The 17540-nt window shown below is 45.7% G+C and overlaps 1 protein-coding gene across 3 annotated transcripts in view; it reads left to right on the plus strand.

Moving 5' to 3' along the window:
* MTURN (maturin, neural progenitor differentiation regulator homolog) overlaps positions 1-17540 on the plus strand; it is a 163622-nt gene that overhangs the window by 103296 nt on the left and 42786 nt on the right. Inside the window, exon 3 of one of the 3 annotated variants that reach the window (XM_069211940.1) lies at positions 6572-6657. The exons of 1 other annotated variant lie outside the window; for it this stretch is intronic. In XM_069211940.1, coding sequence (XP_069068041.1) covers positions 6572-6622 — 51 coding nt within the window. In that variant the 3' untranslated portion in view covers positions 6623-6657. The remainder of the gene's footprint in view (positions 1-6571; positions 6658-17540) is intronic. One more of the 3 variants, XM_069211939.1, reaches the window with a different exon arrangement.

Here is a 17540-nt window from a genome sequence, read left to right on the forward strand (position 1 = left end):
ACACCTTCTCAGCAGCATGCAAGTCAACAAAAAATTGCATTGCCTTACTCAACAGCTTAGATCTAGCCATAAACTGGGAGAAGTCCAATCATCACGTATGATCACTTTCTTAGGGCAAACCTGAACACCAAACCCAGCATAGCCTGCCCCACTATGGAAAGACAGAAAAGGCTAATAACTGGCAAAGTCAGTTCAAAAAAGAAAATTCATTTCAGTATGCCTTTTAAAGTCGTTATTGTGGATGTCTTCATGCATCCCACTCGTACCTTTTTGCAGACTGAAAATGTACCCCCTCCAGGAGCAACTCAGCCTGCAATGGATTCAAGCCACAGGAAGCTTCGACCACGTCAAGGTCACTCCGGCCATGATCAAAGCTCTGGTCTGGTGGTCTCAAAAGCATCATCTATCCATCAGCCTCTCTTTCCAAAATCGGCCATCTCCTTGGGTTATCACCACAGACTCCTCATTAAAAGGTTGTGGAGCGTTTTTGCATGACCTGCAAATCATTGGCAAATGGCCACCACCTCTTCAAAAACTGCACATCATCTACTAGAACTAAAGGCAGTTCATCTAGACTTGCAGGCGCTCCTTCAAAGAATAGCGTTTTTGGAGGTACTAATAAGAATAGACAGTACCACTACAATGCATTACCTCAACAAACAAGGAGGTACAAAATCCCTTTTCCTCTCTAAAGAGGCACAAGAGATTTGGGACTGGGCCATACAACATGGAGTGCTACTACGAGCAGAACATCTCCCAGGATATCTGAATAAGATAGCAGGCTCTCTCAGCAGACTAAAATCAGTCTGCCACAAATGGATTGGATCAGCGCACGGTCAACTACGTGTTCTCCCAGTGGACACCCAACCTCAACCATTTTGCCAGCCAGTCAGACACCAAATGCATTACTACGCAAGTTGGCATCACCAGTGCATTTTCTATGGTGTGGTGCAGAATCTTTGCCTACACTTTTCCTCCCATTCCACTGATTCCGATGGTTCTAATCAAAATTAAGAGGGAAGCCTGTACACTAATACTGATAGCTCCAAACTGGCCTCAGCAGCATTGGTCACAGAGCTTCTCCTGTTCTCAGTGAAACCTCATCCCTCTGAAAATATCTCCGCATCTGCTGACAATAAACAAAGGACAGGTCTTGCACCCGAATCACTGCACTTACCAGCATGGCTCCCTAGCACAATAATTTTGAATATCTAGCGATCTCGCCAGAGTGCAGGGATATACTATCCAGGGCTAGAGCAGTTAGCACTATTAAATCTTACTCATGTAAGTGGAAGAGGTTTTGTCTATGGTGCCAACAGCAACTGATACATCCCGTATCGTCGTCACCTGAACAAATATTGCCTTATTTGTTGCATCTAGCACACTCAGCCCTTGCTAACTCCTCCATTAGTGTTCTCCTGGCGGCTGTTTCGTCTTTTAGTCGGTCAAGAAGTTCACCTTCTTTGTGGTCTTTCAGAATAATTAAGCGATTTATAAAGGGCCTATTCAGAGCTTTTCCGCCTTTCAGACCTCCACCTTCCAGGAATCTCAACATTGTCCTTGCACAACCCACAAAGCAACCATTTGAGCCAATCCATAGAGCTTCTATGAAGTTTCTTTCATGGCATGTAACCCTTCAAATTGCTCTTATGTCAGCCAGGCGAGTCAGTGAGATCCAAGCACGGTCTTTTCAAGGACATTTTTTACAGATTAAGCAGTATAAAGTAATCCTACACACAAACCCACGATTCATACCAAAAAAAACCTCAGACTTTCATATGAACGAGCTGCTGGTCATGAAAACATTCTTCCTAAATCCAGCAACTGCAGCGGAAAGGGCTCCACACTCATTGGATATAAAAAAAAAAATGCATACAAATCTATCTAGACCGGACCAAATCCTTTTGCAAAACTAGCCAACTGTTCATGGCTTGCAGTGCGCCTAGAAAAGGTCAACCTCTGCCCAAACAGAGCATCGCAAAAAATGTCTTCAGCAATCTGGTTTTGCCATCAAGCAAGCTGCTACAAGCTTTTGTTCATGCTTACTGTACACGGGCAGTATCATTGCGGCACTGTTTGTAGGAGTGCCGCTCCATGACCTTTGTAGGGCAGCAACTTGGAAAAGCTGTTAGACATTAACCAGACATTACTGCCTAGATGCAGTGTCTAAAGAAGAAGCAGCTGTGGGCCAGGCGGTCCTAAGACATCTTTTCCAATAAAGGTGAGCTATCTCTCTCATCCCCTCATCCCAAGGTCAGATCTGCACATTGTTTATTTTAAATCTGTCCTATATAAAAGACTGATATACCATATGGTTTCAAGTAACAAATTTAAATGTCTAAGATTTGGAGCTTTAATATGTACATGTGTTTTCTTTGACAATTTATTCTTATGGGTTGGAAATTGTTATAATTATTCTACAATGTGCATCACTACTGCATACTACTCAGATTCAAGCATGTGAATCTATGAAAGTTCCAATACTGGAAAATTAGTTGCTTGCCTTTAACTATGGTTCTACAGTATTGGAATCTTTAATAGATTCACATGTGGCCCACCCACCTCCCCGGAGAAGCTCACCATTACCTCTCTTATTCACTGTTATTATCACTACACACTTGTGCTAAGAAAATCTGAGTGACTGGAGCTTCTCTCAGGAGGGTTCTAAAGGGTGGTGTCGCCTGATTGGTGGATTCTTGAGTTTGGTCCTTTTCTCTCTCAAAATGAATCTGATTTAATGCTAAACTGAGAGGCCTAGGGCCTTCAGGCTTAAACCTATATCAAGACTACTTCATAAAAGGTGCCGGGGACTCCCACCCTAATGACGTTGGGTGATTCAAGCATGTGAATTTATGAAAGGTTTCAATACTGGAGAACTATAGTAACAGGTAGGCAACTCATTTTCTTATATGTTCTTATAATGTGAAGCATTGCTTATTGATTCTCACCATCTGCAACAATATTTATTTATGTATTGTTTAACTCCTTGATATTCTGATTCCTCCCATTCTGATTCAAGTATGTGAATTTATGAAAGATTCAATACTGAAGAAGGAAAATGTTCTTTAACCCCCCTTAGCTGCTGGCCCCCCCAGGCCAGTGCAGACCCCTTTTTTGGATATTTGGGGTAGTTTGCGCTTAGGCCTTCGTAACTTTTTGTCTACATACGTTATCCATGCCAAATTTGCAGCTTTTGTTTTTCCAACATCCTAGGGATTCTAAAGGTACCCAGAGTTTGTGGGTTTCCCTGGAGAAGACCAAGAAATTAGCCAAAATACAGCGGATTTTTTTTTTTTTTTTAAACCAAATTTTGCAACACAATTTTGGCATTTTACTGAGACATACCCCATTTTTACTAATTTTTTTGTGCTTTCAGCCTCCTTCCACTTAGTGACAGAAATGGGTGTGACACCAATGCTGGATCCCGGAAAGCGAAACCTTTCTGAAAAGTAGACAAAATTCTGAATTCAGCAAGGGGTCATTTGTGTAGATCCTACAAGGTTTTCCTACAGAAAATAACAGCTGAAATAAAAAAAAAAATTGAAATTGAGGTGAAAAAAATCAACAATTTTTCTCCATGTTTTACTCTCTAACTTTTTCCTGCAATGTCAGATTTATGAAAGCAATATACTGTTGCGTCTCCTGGACTCTTCTGGTTTTGGGGATATATAGTGCTTGTAGGCTCATCAAGAACCCTAGGTACCCAGAGCCAATAAATGAGCTACACCTTGCAATGGGTTTTCATTGTATACCGGGTATACAGCAGTTAATTTGCTGAAATATAAAGAGTGGAAAATAGTATCAACAAAACCTTTGTTTCCAAAATGGGCACAAGATAAGGTTTTTAGAAGCAGTGGTTATTTGCACATCTCTGAATTCTGGGCTACCCGTACTAGCATGTGAATTACAAGGCATTTCTCAAATAGACGTCTTTTTTACACACTGTCTTACATGTAGAAGGAAAAAAATGGAGAGAAAGTCAAGGGGCAATAACAGTTATTCTGCTATTCTCTGTTCCCCCAAGTCTCCCGATAAAAATGGTACCTCACTAATGCCCGCAATAGGATACGCAACATGGACACATCACCTTTTTACATTGAAAACTGATGTGTTTTTTGGAAAGTGCCTAGCTGTGGATTTTGATCTGTAGCTCAGCCAGCACCTAGGAAAACCTACCAAACCTGTGCATTGTTGAAAACTAGGCACCTAGGGAAATCCAAGATGGGGTGACTTGTGGGGCTCTCACCAGGTTCTGTTACCCAGAATCCTTTGCAAACCTCAATTCGGCCCAAAAACACTTTTTCCACACATTTTGGTGACAGAAAGTTCTGGATTCTGAGAGGAGCCACAAATTTCCTTCCACCCAGCGCTCCCCCAAGTCTCCCGATAAAAATGGTACCTCACTTGTGTGGGTAGGCCTAGTGCCCGCGGAAGGAAATGTCTCAAAACACAACGTGGACACATCACATTTTCCCAAAGAAAAAAGAGCTGTTTTTTGCAAAGTGCCTGGCTTTGGACTTTGGCCTCTAGCTCAGCCGGCACCTAAGGAAACATAGCAAACATATACATTTTTGAAAACTAGACATCTAGGGGAGTTCAGAATGGAGTGACCTGTGGGGCTGTGATCAAGTTCTTTTTTGCAAACCTCAATATTTGGCTAAAATGTCACATTTCAGTGATAGAAAGTTCTGGAATCTGAGAGGAGCCACAAATTTCCTTCCACCCAACATTCCCCCCAAGTCTCCCCATTAAAAATGGTACCTCACTTGTGTGGGTAGGCCTAGTGCCCGTGTCAGGAATCGATCACACAACGGTCAATGTTGGTCCTTACATGAGGGCAACTGTTGACCCTGGGGTGATCATTCTGACACCGGCACCAGGTACAGGCACTCAAGTGGGGTAGCGTTTTTATCAGGACAGGTGGGGAAACACTGGGTGGTAGGAATTTTGTGGATCCCAGCATATTCCTGTAGTTTGTGTGACAAAAAGGCAAGAAAAATAGTTTTTATTCAACATTTCAGATTTGCAGGGTATACTGGGTAACAAAACTTTGGGGAATCCACACACGTCAGACCTCTGTGGAATCCCCCGGTTGTCTAGCTTCCAGAAATGTCTGGGTTTGGTAGGTTTCCCTATATGGCTGGCAAGCCTAGGACCAAAAATGCAGGTGCCTGCCTTACAAAACCAGGTTGTTTTGTGATGGATAATTTTGATGTCTCCACAACATGATTTGGGTGGTGGAGTTTGGTGATGAACTAAATTGGGGAGCTCCCAAAAGAGAACTCTTTTTTTGCTTGCCACCGCATTCACCTGTTCTCTGGGTTGGGCTAACCCGCTATTGTCCCGCTGCACAGACTGTGCTTGCGAAGGGACAGCAGGACTGTCCTCATCACCTCCCTCATAATCACTGGAAGAGTAGTTATCGAATGGGACTCCTCCAATTGAAAAATCACTCCCAGAGTCTGCGCCATTGCTCCATCCCTCAGATGCTGTCTCAGTGTCTGCTGTCTCAGTCTTTGACCCTATGTCAGAGCTGTCCTCCATAAGCCGAGTTAGGGCTTGAGCAGCAGTCCTCCAACGAGATGCCATCTCTGCTACTAGCGAACTGTTGCTCTAAAACACTAGCCTATGTTGACAGTCACAAAATTGCTGGTTTGTGTGTGTGTGATTCCTGCAACAGTAGAGGTCACCTTACCTTCGCTTCTTCCCTCTTGTTCTCTCAAGACACTCAAAAAAACAAAAAAAGACACACTATTACATCACCTTGTCACATACCAATCGTCAGTCTTTAGCGCCTCTTGCCCCCAGTCCAACAATCATTATTGGTTCTCCCACTCCCATTACCTCCTCCTCCGATTCCCTCACTACCACCCAGAAAAAGTGCATTTCATCTCTCCATAGCCCCCCTCACACATTTGTATTATAGCGCAGGTAATGGCTGGCTTTACTTATCCACTCAGCTATTCACATATAATAAAGTTTTGATCCTTTCAGTAGGCATATAAACCTTCTGCGCTAATTTATGGCATCAAAACTGCCACTAGACAAAAGTCAGATCCTTTTCTAGCAGAAACATAATCACAAGAGTTACTCAACTTTTTTTATTGCTGCCTAAAAGCTACAGTTGAAACGAGTCAGTTGAAGTATGTGGATTGATTTGAAGACACAAGCTGCAACTGCAAGAGAACTGGTGGCACATATATAAAGAGATCAATCACTTTTATATTTGGATGTGGTTTTCCTGGGGGCCGGCCGGTGGAGACACTGAAGATCTTCTGTGTCCCCAGGAGGATTTGTTAACCCCATCCCTGGTGTTGGCCACTGGTCGTGACCCTCACCAGGGAGGCAGTGTGGGGGTTATCTGTAACTGTAGTTCCTCCAGTATTGGTATCTTTCAGAGGTTCACATACAGCCCACCTTCCTCCTCCATTGAGCTTGCCTATCCCACAGTCAACTGTTCTTTCCACTTGTACTAGAACTAGGGTTTGGTTATTTTTAAATGATGTAAATGGGCTAATAAAGTGAATGTTTTTCAGCCATTGTAAGCTTTGTTTGTTATAATGCTTTCTAGATTTGCTGTGATGCTTCTAGCTCAACGACAAAGAATTATTCTTGCACGTGAGTCTATGAAAGAGTACTGGGGAACTACAGTTAAAGGCAAGTTATTTTTATCCTTTTTGTAACTGACTGATGTCCTAGATATGCAATACTGGAATGCAGTATATTTCCACTGCATTTGTTGCCCAATTCACCTCCCCCCTCAGCAGCCCCCCCCAAGTGGGTCTCTACCCTTCGGGCCTATTCTGTCTGCTCCCACTATGCCTTCCCTGCTTCCCTGTGATGGAGCGGATACCTTTTCAATATTTCTCTCAGTGTTGCACGAAATACCCTGGGGCTGACCTCGACCAGGCCTGTGAGCTTTGCCTCTCACCTGAGCATAACAGGGCCTCTTATGGTCAAAAAAGACTCTGAGACCGCCTGGCCTGTCAACTTGAGATGTCGCTCCAGAGTGGAGAAGATACCCCAGACCTCTTAGACTCCCAGGACCTCGAGGGCAAACATCATCTGCTTCCATGAGCAGCCCACCAAGAGGTCTTCTTGCCCGACCAGAGTGGTGTCTCTGACTTCTAGATGGAAGACCTCCCACTGGCTCAAGAGGTTGTGAGTACAACTCCTGCTCCCTCTCGTTCCCGCTCTGACCTTCAACCCCACAAGGGGTGTTCAGCCACTCAGGACTCAGAGACATACTTCTGGGCCACTGCTGCTTGGCGCCAGAGAAAATGCTGAAGCTGACCCACTCAGTGGCACCTGTTCCAGGCTTGGCCCTGACCGGATCTTCAGGTCCAAAACTTTGAAACCCAAAGCTGCACTGGTGCTGAAGCATTGAGTACTGGCGGGAAAATCAGCCACCCAGGCCAGTCAAACCAATCCTCCATAAACTGCAGGATGAATTCAATGCTCGAAGGAGGCAGATTGTCATTCTCTCCCAGACAAGCTGAATGCTCACACAACCTCTGGCATCAGGCACTCGAACTTCTAAAAGGCTGCTCCACTTTGAGGAAGCTTTATAGCTACCTCCACCATCGAAACAAAGGAAGAAGCATGACAAGACTACCAGTCCTTTTCCTGAGCCTCCACTGCCTGTCTCCTCCATGTCACAGCCCAGGCCTCCAGCATCACCATCCCCTCCTCCTACTCTGACTGACACTCTCGTACACAGCACAGGGGTCACCACCTTCTCACCTGGGCTAGCTTGGTGGAGGTTACAGGGTTAAGGAGGACATACAATATGCCCCTCACAAGGGGACCCATGGGATTCTTATGATGTAGATCCCCAAAGTGACATGGACCCTGACCTTTACCCTCCTGCCCCTCCCAAACAACACTACCTCCTACCATGAATTATGGGTAGGGCTGCAGTATATCATACAGTGAAAATGCACAGCCTGTCAAATAGGATTCCTCTTTGGAACTCTGTTCTCTGCCCACCGTTTTATGCAGTGTCTACCCATGTACAAGAGGATGCTGAAACCCACCCCAGACATTTTCAAGGAGCTGGTTAAGGCTCAAGTTGTCCCTAAATTCCCACCCCCGCACAGGTGCTAAAAATACAGGGCTTCCCCTTCAGATACGATCTGTTTTGGGGGCTGCTACGAAATCCGACTGCCCAGGATAAGAGGAATCTCAATCACAGGGGCCTTCACATCAATTATCTTGAGCTCATAGCTGTTCCTCTAGCCGCCCTACTCCACATAGTGGGCAAGTTGGTCTTGGTCCTATTCCAGACAATATGATAGTCATGTATTACAATAAGAAACAGGGAGGCACCCTCTCGCCCCAGCTATCTCAGTCCATCTGCCTCTGGTCTCTCCCCCACAGGATCCATCTGCTGCGTACCTCCTGGTAGAGTATGACAACTTTGCCAACCTCCTCAGCAAGATGCGGCAACAAGTCAATGTGTGGGAACTCAACCCCACAGTCCTTCAGTACTTTCAGCACTGGGGGTTTCCAGAGATTGATTTCTGTGCCACAGCAGAAAATGCGAAATGCCCAAACTTTGCCTCCAGATTCCCACAGTCCATGGCTAATGCACTATGGATGAACTGGCCATGGATATGTGCTTACACTTTTCCCACTTCTGCTGCTCCTTCCGTTCGTGGTTCGGAGGCTTTGGCAAACCTCCTTCACCCTCATCCTAGTGGCTTCCACTTGGGCCAGTCAGCCTTAGTTCACCCCTCTTCGAGCTTTCAGTGATTCTACACTAGAAGCTCCCTAACAGGCCAGACATTCTTACACAGAACACAGAACCATGGAGAAATCAGCACTTTGACTCCAGGAGTCCCACCCTTGTGATCTGGCTCCAGAAGTCTTAGAACTTGGTATACCCTTTGAAAGCATGAATATACTTACGGAAGCACATAGACCCACTACACGTGCCTCTTAGGCAGCCAGTTGGAAAAGATTTGTTTGCTGCTGCCTTTCAAACCAACTGTAGTCCTTGGCAGCTAGCATTCAGAACACAGTTTGTTACCTACTACATGTGCAAAGGTGTTCTAGCCTGTACCTCTATGCGACTGCACTTGGAGTCTGTGGCTGGTAGTGTCCAAAATAGGCAGCATCTCTCACTCTTTAGGATTCCATTTATTAAAGCATTTATGTTGACACTCGAGAGTCATTTCTCCTCAGGTACCTCTGGCCCCGGTGTGAATCTTAATATTGTCCTCACAAGATTCATGGGTCCACCTTTTGTGTCCCTTCAATCATGTCCTCTTCAAATTCTCTCTTGGGAAGTTGCTTTCCTGGTGGCTATCACCTCCCTCAGATGCTTCAGTGAGCTCCAGGTTTTAACTTTGAAAGAACCTTTCTTTCAGGTTCCTAAGGGTAGGATGGTCTTTTGCACTAACCTAAAGGTCTTCCTAAGGTAGTCTCTCCATTCCATCTTAGGCATTCTACAGAACTCCCAGTTGTCTTCCCACAGCGTGACTCAGTTGAAGAAAGCAAAAAAAGAACAAGTGTTGTACGGAATGCTGAACAATGCCAAACATTTACCCCAAGTACAGAGATCTGGGCCTAAAGCCATTGTTGTTTTGCTAACCATGCCATTCCATTTTGGACCCAGCCAAATACAACCTTCATCAGCCAGGCTAGCTTAACTGCTCACTTTGGCACTGGATTCAAGCTAGCCTGGCTGATTAAGGGTGATGCCCTGAAACAGGTCCCAGGATGCTTGTTTCCGGTCCAGGGAGGACATGGCCTGGCATTATGGGCTGACTGTTAACCTGGGGACCAGGGTCAAGACTGATTTGCATGGGGTTTGGGAGGGGGTCACTGGACCGTTTAAACACTAGTTAGAAAGATCTTTGGACTGGTATGAGGAACTAGGAGAGGACAGTGGACGAACACTTTTCCAGATACTGGCTTGCTCTCTTCTCCCACTGTGGCTACAGATGAGGGAGCTTCTTTTGCAATTGTGGTTCGTAGGCCATCTGAGGTCCTTGACCTTGAACTGCCCTCAGTGAGGATTCCACTTCCCACCCCCTTCTACCCTTTAATGAGGCACTTATGGACGTTGCTGGGAACTTGGTACAAGCCCAGCACAGGGGCTCCTGTAAATAGGATGCACCAAAGTTCACGATTCGGTGTGGCTTTGAATGCAACGGACTTGCTGGGCATAGTGGTTGTGTCAACTGTGGCCTTACGGCGCCATGCCTGTCTGAGAACGTCTGGTTTTTGGGGGATGTCCAGGCAAACCTGATGGACATGACCTTCGATAAGACTCACTTGTTTGGCGAGAAAGCAGACTCGGCTGGAGCACTTCAAGGAGACTCAGGCTATGACCACGTCCTTGGGCCTTTTGGTGACCCCTTGCCTCCCCCCCCCCCCCCCCCCCCCTCCCTCCTCTTTTCATGGCTATGGACAGGGCGTGGCACCGTGCCAGCCACCATCCTATGCAACCACCCCAGGCTCTGCGAGGACGCAGGTGCAGTGCCTTCAAACCTAAAGGGTCTTTAAGCAAGAAGTCGTCATCCACCCAGCCCCCCGGCAGCTGCAGCTTCAAAGCCCTCCTAGTTTGGCTTTGCAGGACCATGCTTGCCCCCTTGGAGGAAGAATTCACCATCATCTCCTCTACTGGCAGTCCATCACATGGGATGCATGGGTACTGCAGATCATTCGGAAGGGCTGAGCCCTGCCTTTCCAATCTTTTCCTTGCCCAATACTGCCAACGTTCGAACGGCTGGCGGAGGATCATTTGTCTCTGTTCCCGAAGGAAGTTAAGGCTCCCTTGGCCAAGGGAGCCGTAGGAATGGTTTCGATATCAGAAGTGGCAGTGGTTGTTCATGCTGCCTTCTGATACTCAAAAAGAACAAGGGACTTTGCCCTTTTCTAGACCTACAGACCGTAAATCTCTTCCTCAAGAAGGAGAAGTTCAAGATGCTCACGTTGGCTCAGGTCTGGTCTGTCCTTGACCTATAAGACTGGTTGGTAGCGCTGGATTTACAGGATGCGTATTTTCATGTTCAGTGGCATGAGACGCTGCAGATTCACATGCTGTGCATTATCCTGCCATCTAGTGTTGGGCTCGGAGTGTTACAAGTTGTTTTTCTTCGAAGAAGTCTTTTCGAGTCACGAGACCGAGTGACTCCTCCCTTTCTGCTCCATTGCGCATGGGCGTCGACTCCATCTTAGATTGTTTTCTTTCCCCCATCGGGTTCGGCCGCGTTCCTCTTTGCTCCGTATTTCGAATCCGGAAAGTTAGCTAAATTATCGAAAATTCTACGTTATTGTTATAGTTCGGTACCGGGTTAGTGTTAGTGTATCGGCACCGACATCAAGAGTGCTCCGGCGGCCCTTCGGGGCTTCCGTTCTTTACCGAGGCCTGATCGGCCCGACCACACCCGTCGTCCCAGAGTAATGGACCGGACCCCCTTCCGCTTCTGTCCGAAGTGCCATTCAAAGTATCCTTATACAGACCAGCACCGGGTCTGTAATCTGTGTTTATCACCTGAACACAGGGAGGATACTTGCGAGGCTTGTCGAGCATTTCGATCGAAAAAGACCCTAAGAGATCGACGAGCAAGAAGACTGCAAATGGCGTCGACACCAAAAGAGCAACTCGACGTCAGAGAGGAGGAAAGCATTTCCATCCAGGGGACGGACTCTGACGAATCCGAAAGTGACCGGACCTCGACGGTGCAGCAAACAGTGAGTAAACCTGCCCCGTCCAAAACACACACGAAGATATTTAAGGCCATGGGGACGCCACCGCCAACAGGCCATGGCTTAACCCACCGAAAGGAAGGTGACCAAACATCGTCACAGAAAAAGGCCAGGGATTTGCCGAAGACTTCCGACTCCGGTCGAGATTCCGGCATCGAACGATCTCGACACCGAGAGTTCGACTCACCCAAAGTGAGAAAAATATCTTCGGAACCGAAAAAGACTATATCTGAAACCTCGATACCGAAAAAAGCGGCTTCGAAGCCGAAAAGAGGCTCTTATACAGAAGAGCAAGGACTTTACAGCCAAATGAAGGAAAGACATAGATTTGAGCAGGAATTAAGTATGGAAGAACCGGACCATACACAAAGGACGTTACATATCCAGAAAGAGACTGGAAAAATACAAACTTTACCTCCAATCAAATCTAAAAGGAAACTTGCATTTCAGGAGACAGAAATGCAGCCTAAGGCAAAGGTGGTTAGCGACAGATCCCCACCACCAAGGGTATCACCACAACTGTCACCCGTGGGAACACCTCCAATGCAGTCACCCACACATACAGGGATGACACAAGATGATGATGATGCATGGGACTTATATGATGCACTAGTATCGGATAACAGTCCGGATTGTTATCCAACAAAGCAGTCACCTCCAGATGACAGTACTGCATATACGCAGGTACTATCCAGGGCAGCTATGTTCCACAACGTAGCAATGCACTCAGAGCCAATAGAGGATGATTTCCTGTTTAACACCTTGGCATCCACCCATGCTTCCTATCAGAGTCTGCCAATGCTCCCGGGTATGCTCAAACACGCAAAACAAGTCTTCCAGGAGCCAGTCAAGGGAAGGGCTATCACGCCTAGGGTTGAGAAGAAGTACAAACCTCCCCCAACAGATCCTGTGTTCATAACACAACAACTTACACCGGACTCAGTGATTGTAGGAGCAGCAAGAAAGAGCAAACTCTCAATTGTCAGGAGACGCTCCACCGCCTGACAAAGAGAGCAGAAAGTTTGACGCAGCGGGCAAACGAGTGGCAGCACAAGCAGCCAATCAATGGCGGATTGCTAATTCGCAAGCCCTACTTGCTGGCTACTACAGGGCACACTGGGACGAGATGCAACACATCATATAGCACTTGCCCAAGGAACATCAGAAACGCGCTCAACAGGTTGTGGAAGAAGGACAGGCCATATCTAACAACCAGATAAGGTCCGCACTGGACTCAGCAGACACGGCAGCACGAACGGTCAACACGGCGGTACCCATTCGCAGGCATGCATGGTTAAGAAGTTCTGGCTTCAAGCCAGAGATCCAACAAGTGGTGTTGAACATGCCATTTAATCAGGAACAGTTGTTTGGGCCAGAAGTTGACACAACAATTGAAAAGTAAAAAAAAAAAAAAGACCCGGCCAAAGCCATGGGCGCTCTCTATTCCCCACAAGTCAGAGGCACCTTTAGGAAACCACAATTTAGAGGAGGTTTTCAACAGCAAACATCAGAGCCTTCCACCTCTCAAACCAGACCCACCTATCAGGCACAATATCAAAGGGGAGGGTTTCGTGGTTCCTATAGAGGACAATTCCCAAGAGGAAGGGGAAAGTTCCAGGCAACCAAACCAAGCCAGACCAAACAGTGACTTCAATGTCACAAAACCCCAGCACTTATCACCAGTGGGGGGAAGGCTAACCGCATATTATCAAAACTGGACACATTACCACAGACGCATGGGTCCTATCAATTATCCGACTTGGTTATTGCATAGAATTCACAACATTCCCGCCAGATGGGCCACCAAGAACACACAATCTGTCCAAACAACACTTAAACTTATTACAAATAGAGGTCCAAGCACTATTACAAAAACAAGCAATAGAGTTAGTTCCCAATCATCAGAAAGGTACAGGCGTCTACTAACCATATTTCCTAATTCCAAAAAAGGACAAAACGTTAAGACCTATCTTAGATCTCGGAACACTGAATCTCTTCATCAAATCAGACCACTTCCACATGATAACACTTTAAGACGTGGTTCCCTTACTAAAAAAGGAGGAATACATGTCAACATTGGATCTCAAGGATGCGTATTTCCACATACCCATCCATCCTTCTCACAGAAAATACTTCAGGTTTGTAATGCACGGCGTACACTACCCATTCAAAGTGCTACCGTTCAAGATAACAACGGCCCCAAGGGTATTCACAAAATGCCTAGCAGTAGTAGCCACTCACATAAGGAGACAGCACATGCACGTATTCCCATATTTAGACGACTGGCTAATAAAAACCAACACTCAACAACAGTGTCTTCTTCACACGCAATAGGTCATAGAAACTCTACACAAAGTAGGGTTCTCTATAAATTACCAGAAATCAAATCTGCAACCATCCCAAATACAATACTTGGGAGCAACACTCAACACACAAAGAGCAATTGCCACTCCAAGTCCACAAAGGGTCCAAGCGTTCCAAAATGTAACATCAAGCATACAGTCAAACCAACACTACCCAGTAAGGTTTGTAATGAAACTTCTAGGCATGATGTCTTCATGCATAGCCATTGTCCCAAATGCAAGATTACACATGAGGCCCTTACAACAGTGCCTAGCGAAACAATGGACACAAGCACAGGGTCAACTTCAAGATCTAGTGTTGATAGACAGCCAAACACACTTCTCGCTTCAATGGTGGAAACCTATAAATTTAAACAGACGGCGGCCATTCCAAGATCCAGTGCCTCAAGCTGTTATCACAACAGATGCTTCCATGATGGGGTGGGGAGCACACCTCAACAAGCACAGCATGGAGGGTCAATGGGACAATCAGCAAAAACAACTTCACATAAATCATTTGGAACTGCTAGCAGTGTTTCTAGCATTAAAAGCACTTCAACCACTGGTAGCCCACAAACACATCCTTGTCAAAACCGACAACATGACAATGTATTATCTCAGCAAACAAGGGGACACACACACTCGTCACAACTGTGTGTCTTAGCACAAAAGATTTGGCATTGGGCAATTCACAATCACATTCACCTGATAGCACAATACATACCAGGCATTCAGAATCCGTTAGCTGACAGTCTCTGTCGAGATCACCAGCAAACTCATGAAAGGGAAATTCATCCCCAGATCCTACAGGATCACTTCCTCCGCTGGGGAACACCAAACATAGACCTATTCGCAACATAAGAAAACGCAAAATGCCAAAACTTGTACCCACACCCTCAATCCAAGGGCAATGCACTATGGATCAGTTGGTCAGGGATATTTGCTTATGCTTTTGCCCCTCTCCCACTCATTCCTTATCTGGTCAACAAACTAAGTCAAAACAAACTCAAACAAATACTCATAGCACCAACCTGGGCTTGCCAACCGTGGTACACAACACTGTTGGACTTATCAGTAGTACCCCACATCAAATTACCAAACATACCAGATCTGTTAACACAACACAAACAACAGATCAGACACCCGAATCCAGCATTGCTCAATCTAGCAATCTGGCTCCTGAAGTCTTAGAATTCGGACATTACAATCTTACACAAGAATGTATGGAGGTCATTAAACAAGCAAGAAAACCAACAAGACATTGTTACGCAAACAAATGGAAAAGATTTGTTTGCTACTGCCACACTAATCAGATTCAACCACCACATGCCTCCACAAAGGACATCGTAAGCTATTTATTACACTTACAAAAGTCTAATCTATCATTCTCTTCCTTTAAAATACATCTCACTGGAATATCTGTCTATCTGCAGATTACACATACAACATCGATTTTTAGAATCCCAGTCATTAAAGCATTTATGGAGGGAGTACAAAGAATCATACCACCAAGGACACCACCAGTACCTTTGTGGAACCTTAATATTGTATTAACACGACTCATGGGCCCACCATTCGAACCCATGAATTCTTGTGAAATGCAATATCTGACTTGGAAAGTAGCCTTTCTAATAGCTATCTCATCACTTAGAAGAGTAAGTGAGATACAAGCATTTACTATTCAAGAACCTTTATACAAATACACAAACATAAAGTGGTTCTCCGAACAAATCCGAAATTCTTACCAAAGGTCATATCGCCATTCCACTTAAACCAAACTGTGGAACTCCCAGTCTTCTTTCCGCAACCAGCCTCAGTAGCCGAAAGAGCCTTACATACATTGGACATAAAAAGAGCACTAATGTATTATATTGAAAGAGCAAAACGATTTCGTAAAACTAAACAGTTGTTTGTAGCTTTCCAAAAACCTCATGCAGGTAATCCTATATCCAAACAAGGCATCGCCAGATGGATAGTTAAATGTATTCAAACTTGCAATATTAAAGCAAAAAGAGAATTACCTATTACACCAAGAGCACATTCCACTAGGAAAAAAGGCGCCACAATGGCTTTTCTTGGGAATATACCTATGACAGAAATTTGTAAGGCAGCCACCTGGTCTACGCCTCATACATTCACCAAGCATTACTGTGTAGATGTGTTAGCAATGCAACAAGCCACAGTAGGACAGGCTGTATTAAGAACATTATTTCAGACAACTTCAACTCCTACAGGCTAAACCACCGCTTTTTGGGGAGATTACTGCTTGGTAGTCTATGCACAGCATGTGTATCTGTAGCTACACATGCCACCGAACGGAAAATGTCACTTACCCAGTGTACATCTGTTTGTGGCATGTGACGCTGCAGATTCACATGCGCCCTCCCACCTCCCCGGTAGCCTGTAGCCGTTCTTAGTTGAATGAAAATTGTAAATTTGTAAATAAATATTCTTTTGATACACATCAAGTACATACAAACCTACTCCATTGCATGGGCACCTCTAGTATACTCACAACTCCTACCTCACCCTCTGCGGGGAAAACAGTCTAAGATGGAGTCGACTCCCATGTGCAATGGAGCCGAAAGGGAGGAGTCACTCGGTCTCATGACTCTAAAAGACTTCTTCGAAGAAAAACAACTTGTAAACCTCCGAGCCCAACACTAGATGGCAGGATAATGCACAGCATGTGAATCTGCAGCGTCTCATGCCACGAACAGATGTACACTGGGTAAGTGAAATTTTCCATTCCCATCTTACGAGCCCACAGGCATTACCTGTGGTTCAGGGTAGGCTACAAACGCTTTCAGTTCACCACGCTGCCATTTGGCCTTATTAGTGCCCCTCTGGTGTTAACCAAGGTGATGGCGGTGGTTGCAGTTCATCTGTGCTGTTCAGGGGTTTCAATCTTCCCCCCTGCTTTTGAAGGCAACCTCGCCCCAGGCACATGTCTCCTACCTCAAGAATACGGCCAACGTTCTTCATTCGCTTGGGTTCACTATAAACCTATCGAAGTCACAGCTGATTCCCTCTTGGACACTTTCATAGGAGCTATTGTGGACATTGTGCAGTTTTGGGCTTATCCTCCCGAGAAGCGAGTCCAGGATATTCAGGCTATGATATAGATGTTTCGCCCTCTATCCTGGGTTTTGGTGAGACTGAGTCTAAGGCTGTAGGGCCTCATGGCCTCCTGCATCCTGCTGGTAAATCATGCTAGGTGGCATATACAGGTTCTACAGTGGGACCTGAAGTTCCAGTGGGTGCAGCATCAGGGAAATCTCTCCGACATGGTCCAGATATCAGAGGAAACTACAAAAGACCTGAACCACAATTGGGTCAGAGGCAAACTCCTCAACCTTCCCCCAACCAGACCTTACAGTAGTGACAGATGCGTCTCTTCTGGGATGGGTTGGGTATCTGGAAGAGGTGGAGATCAGAGGACTCTGGTCTCTGATGGAATCCAGATTCCACATCAACATG

The sequence above is a fragment of the Pleurodeles waltl genome, chromosome 10 (genome assembly GCF_031143425.1).
Source record: "Pleurodeles waltl isolate 20211129_DDA chromosome 10, aPleWal1.hap1.20221129, whole genome shotgun sequence".
NCBI lineage: Eukaryota > Metazoa > Chordata > Amphibia > Caudata > Salamandridae > Pleurodeles > Pleurodeles waltl.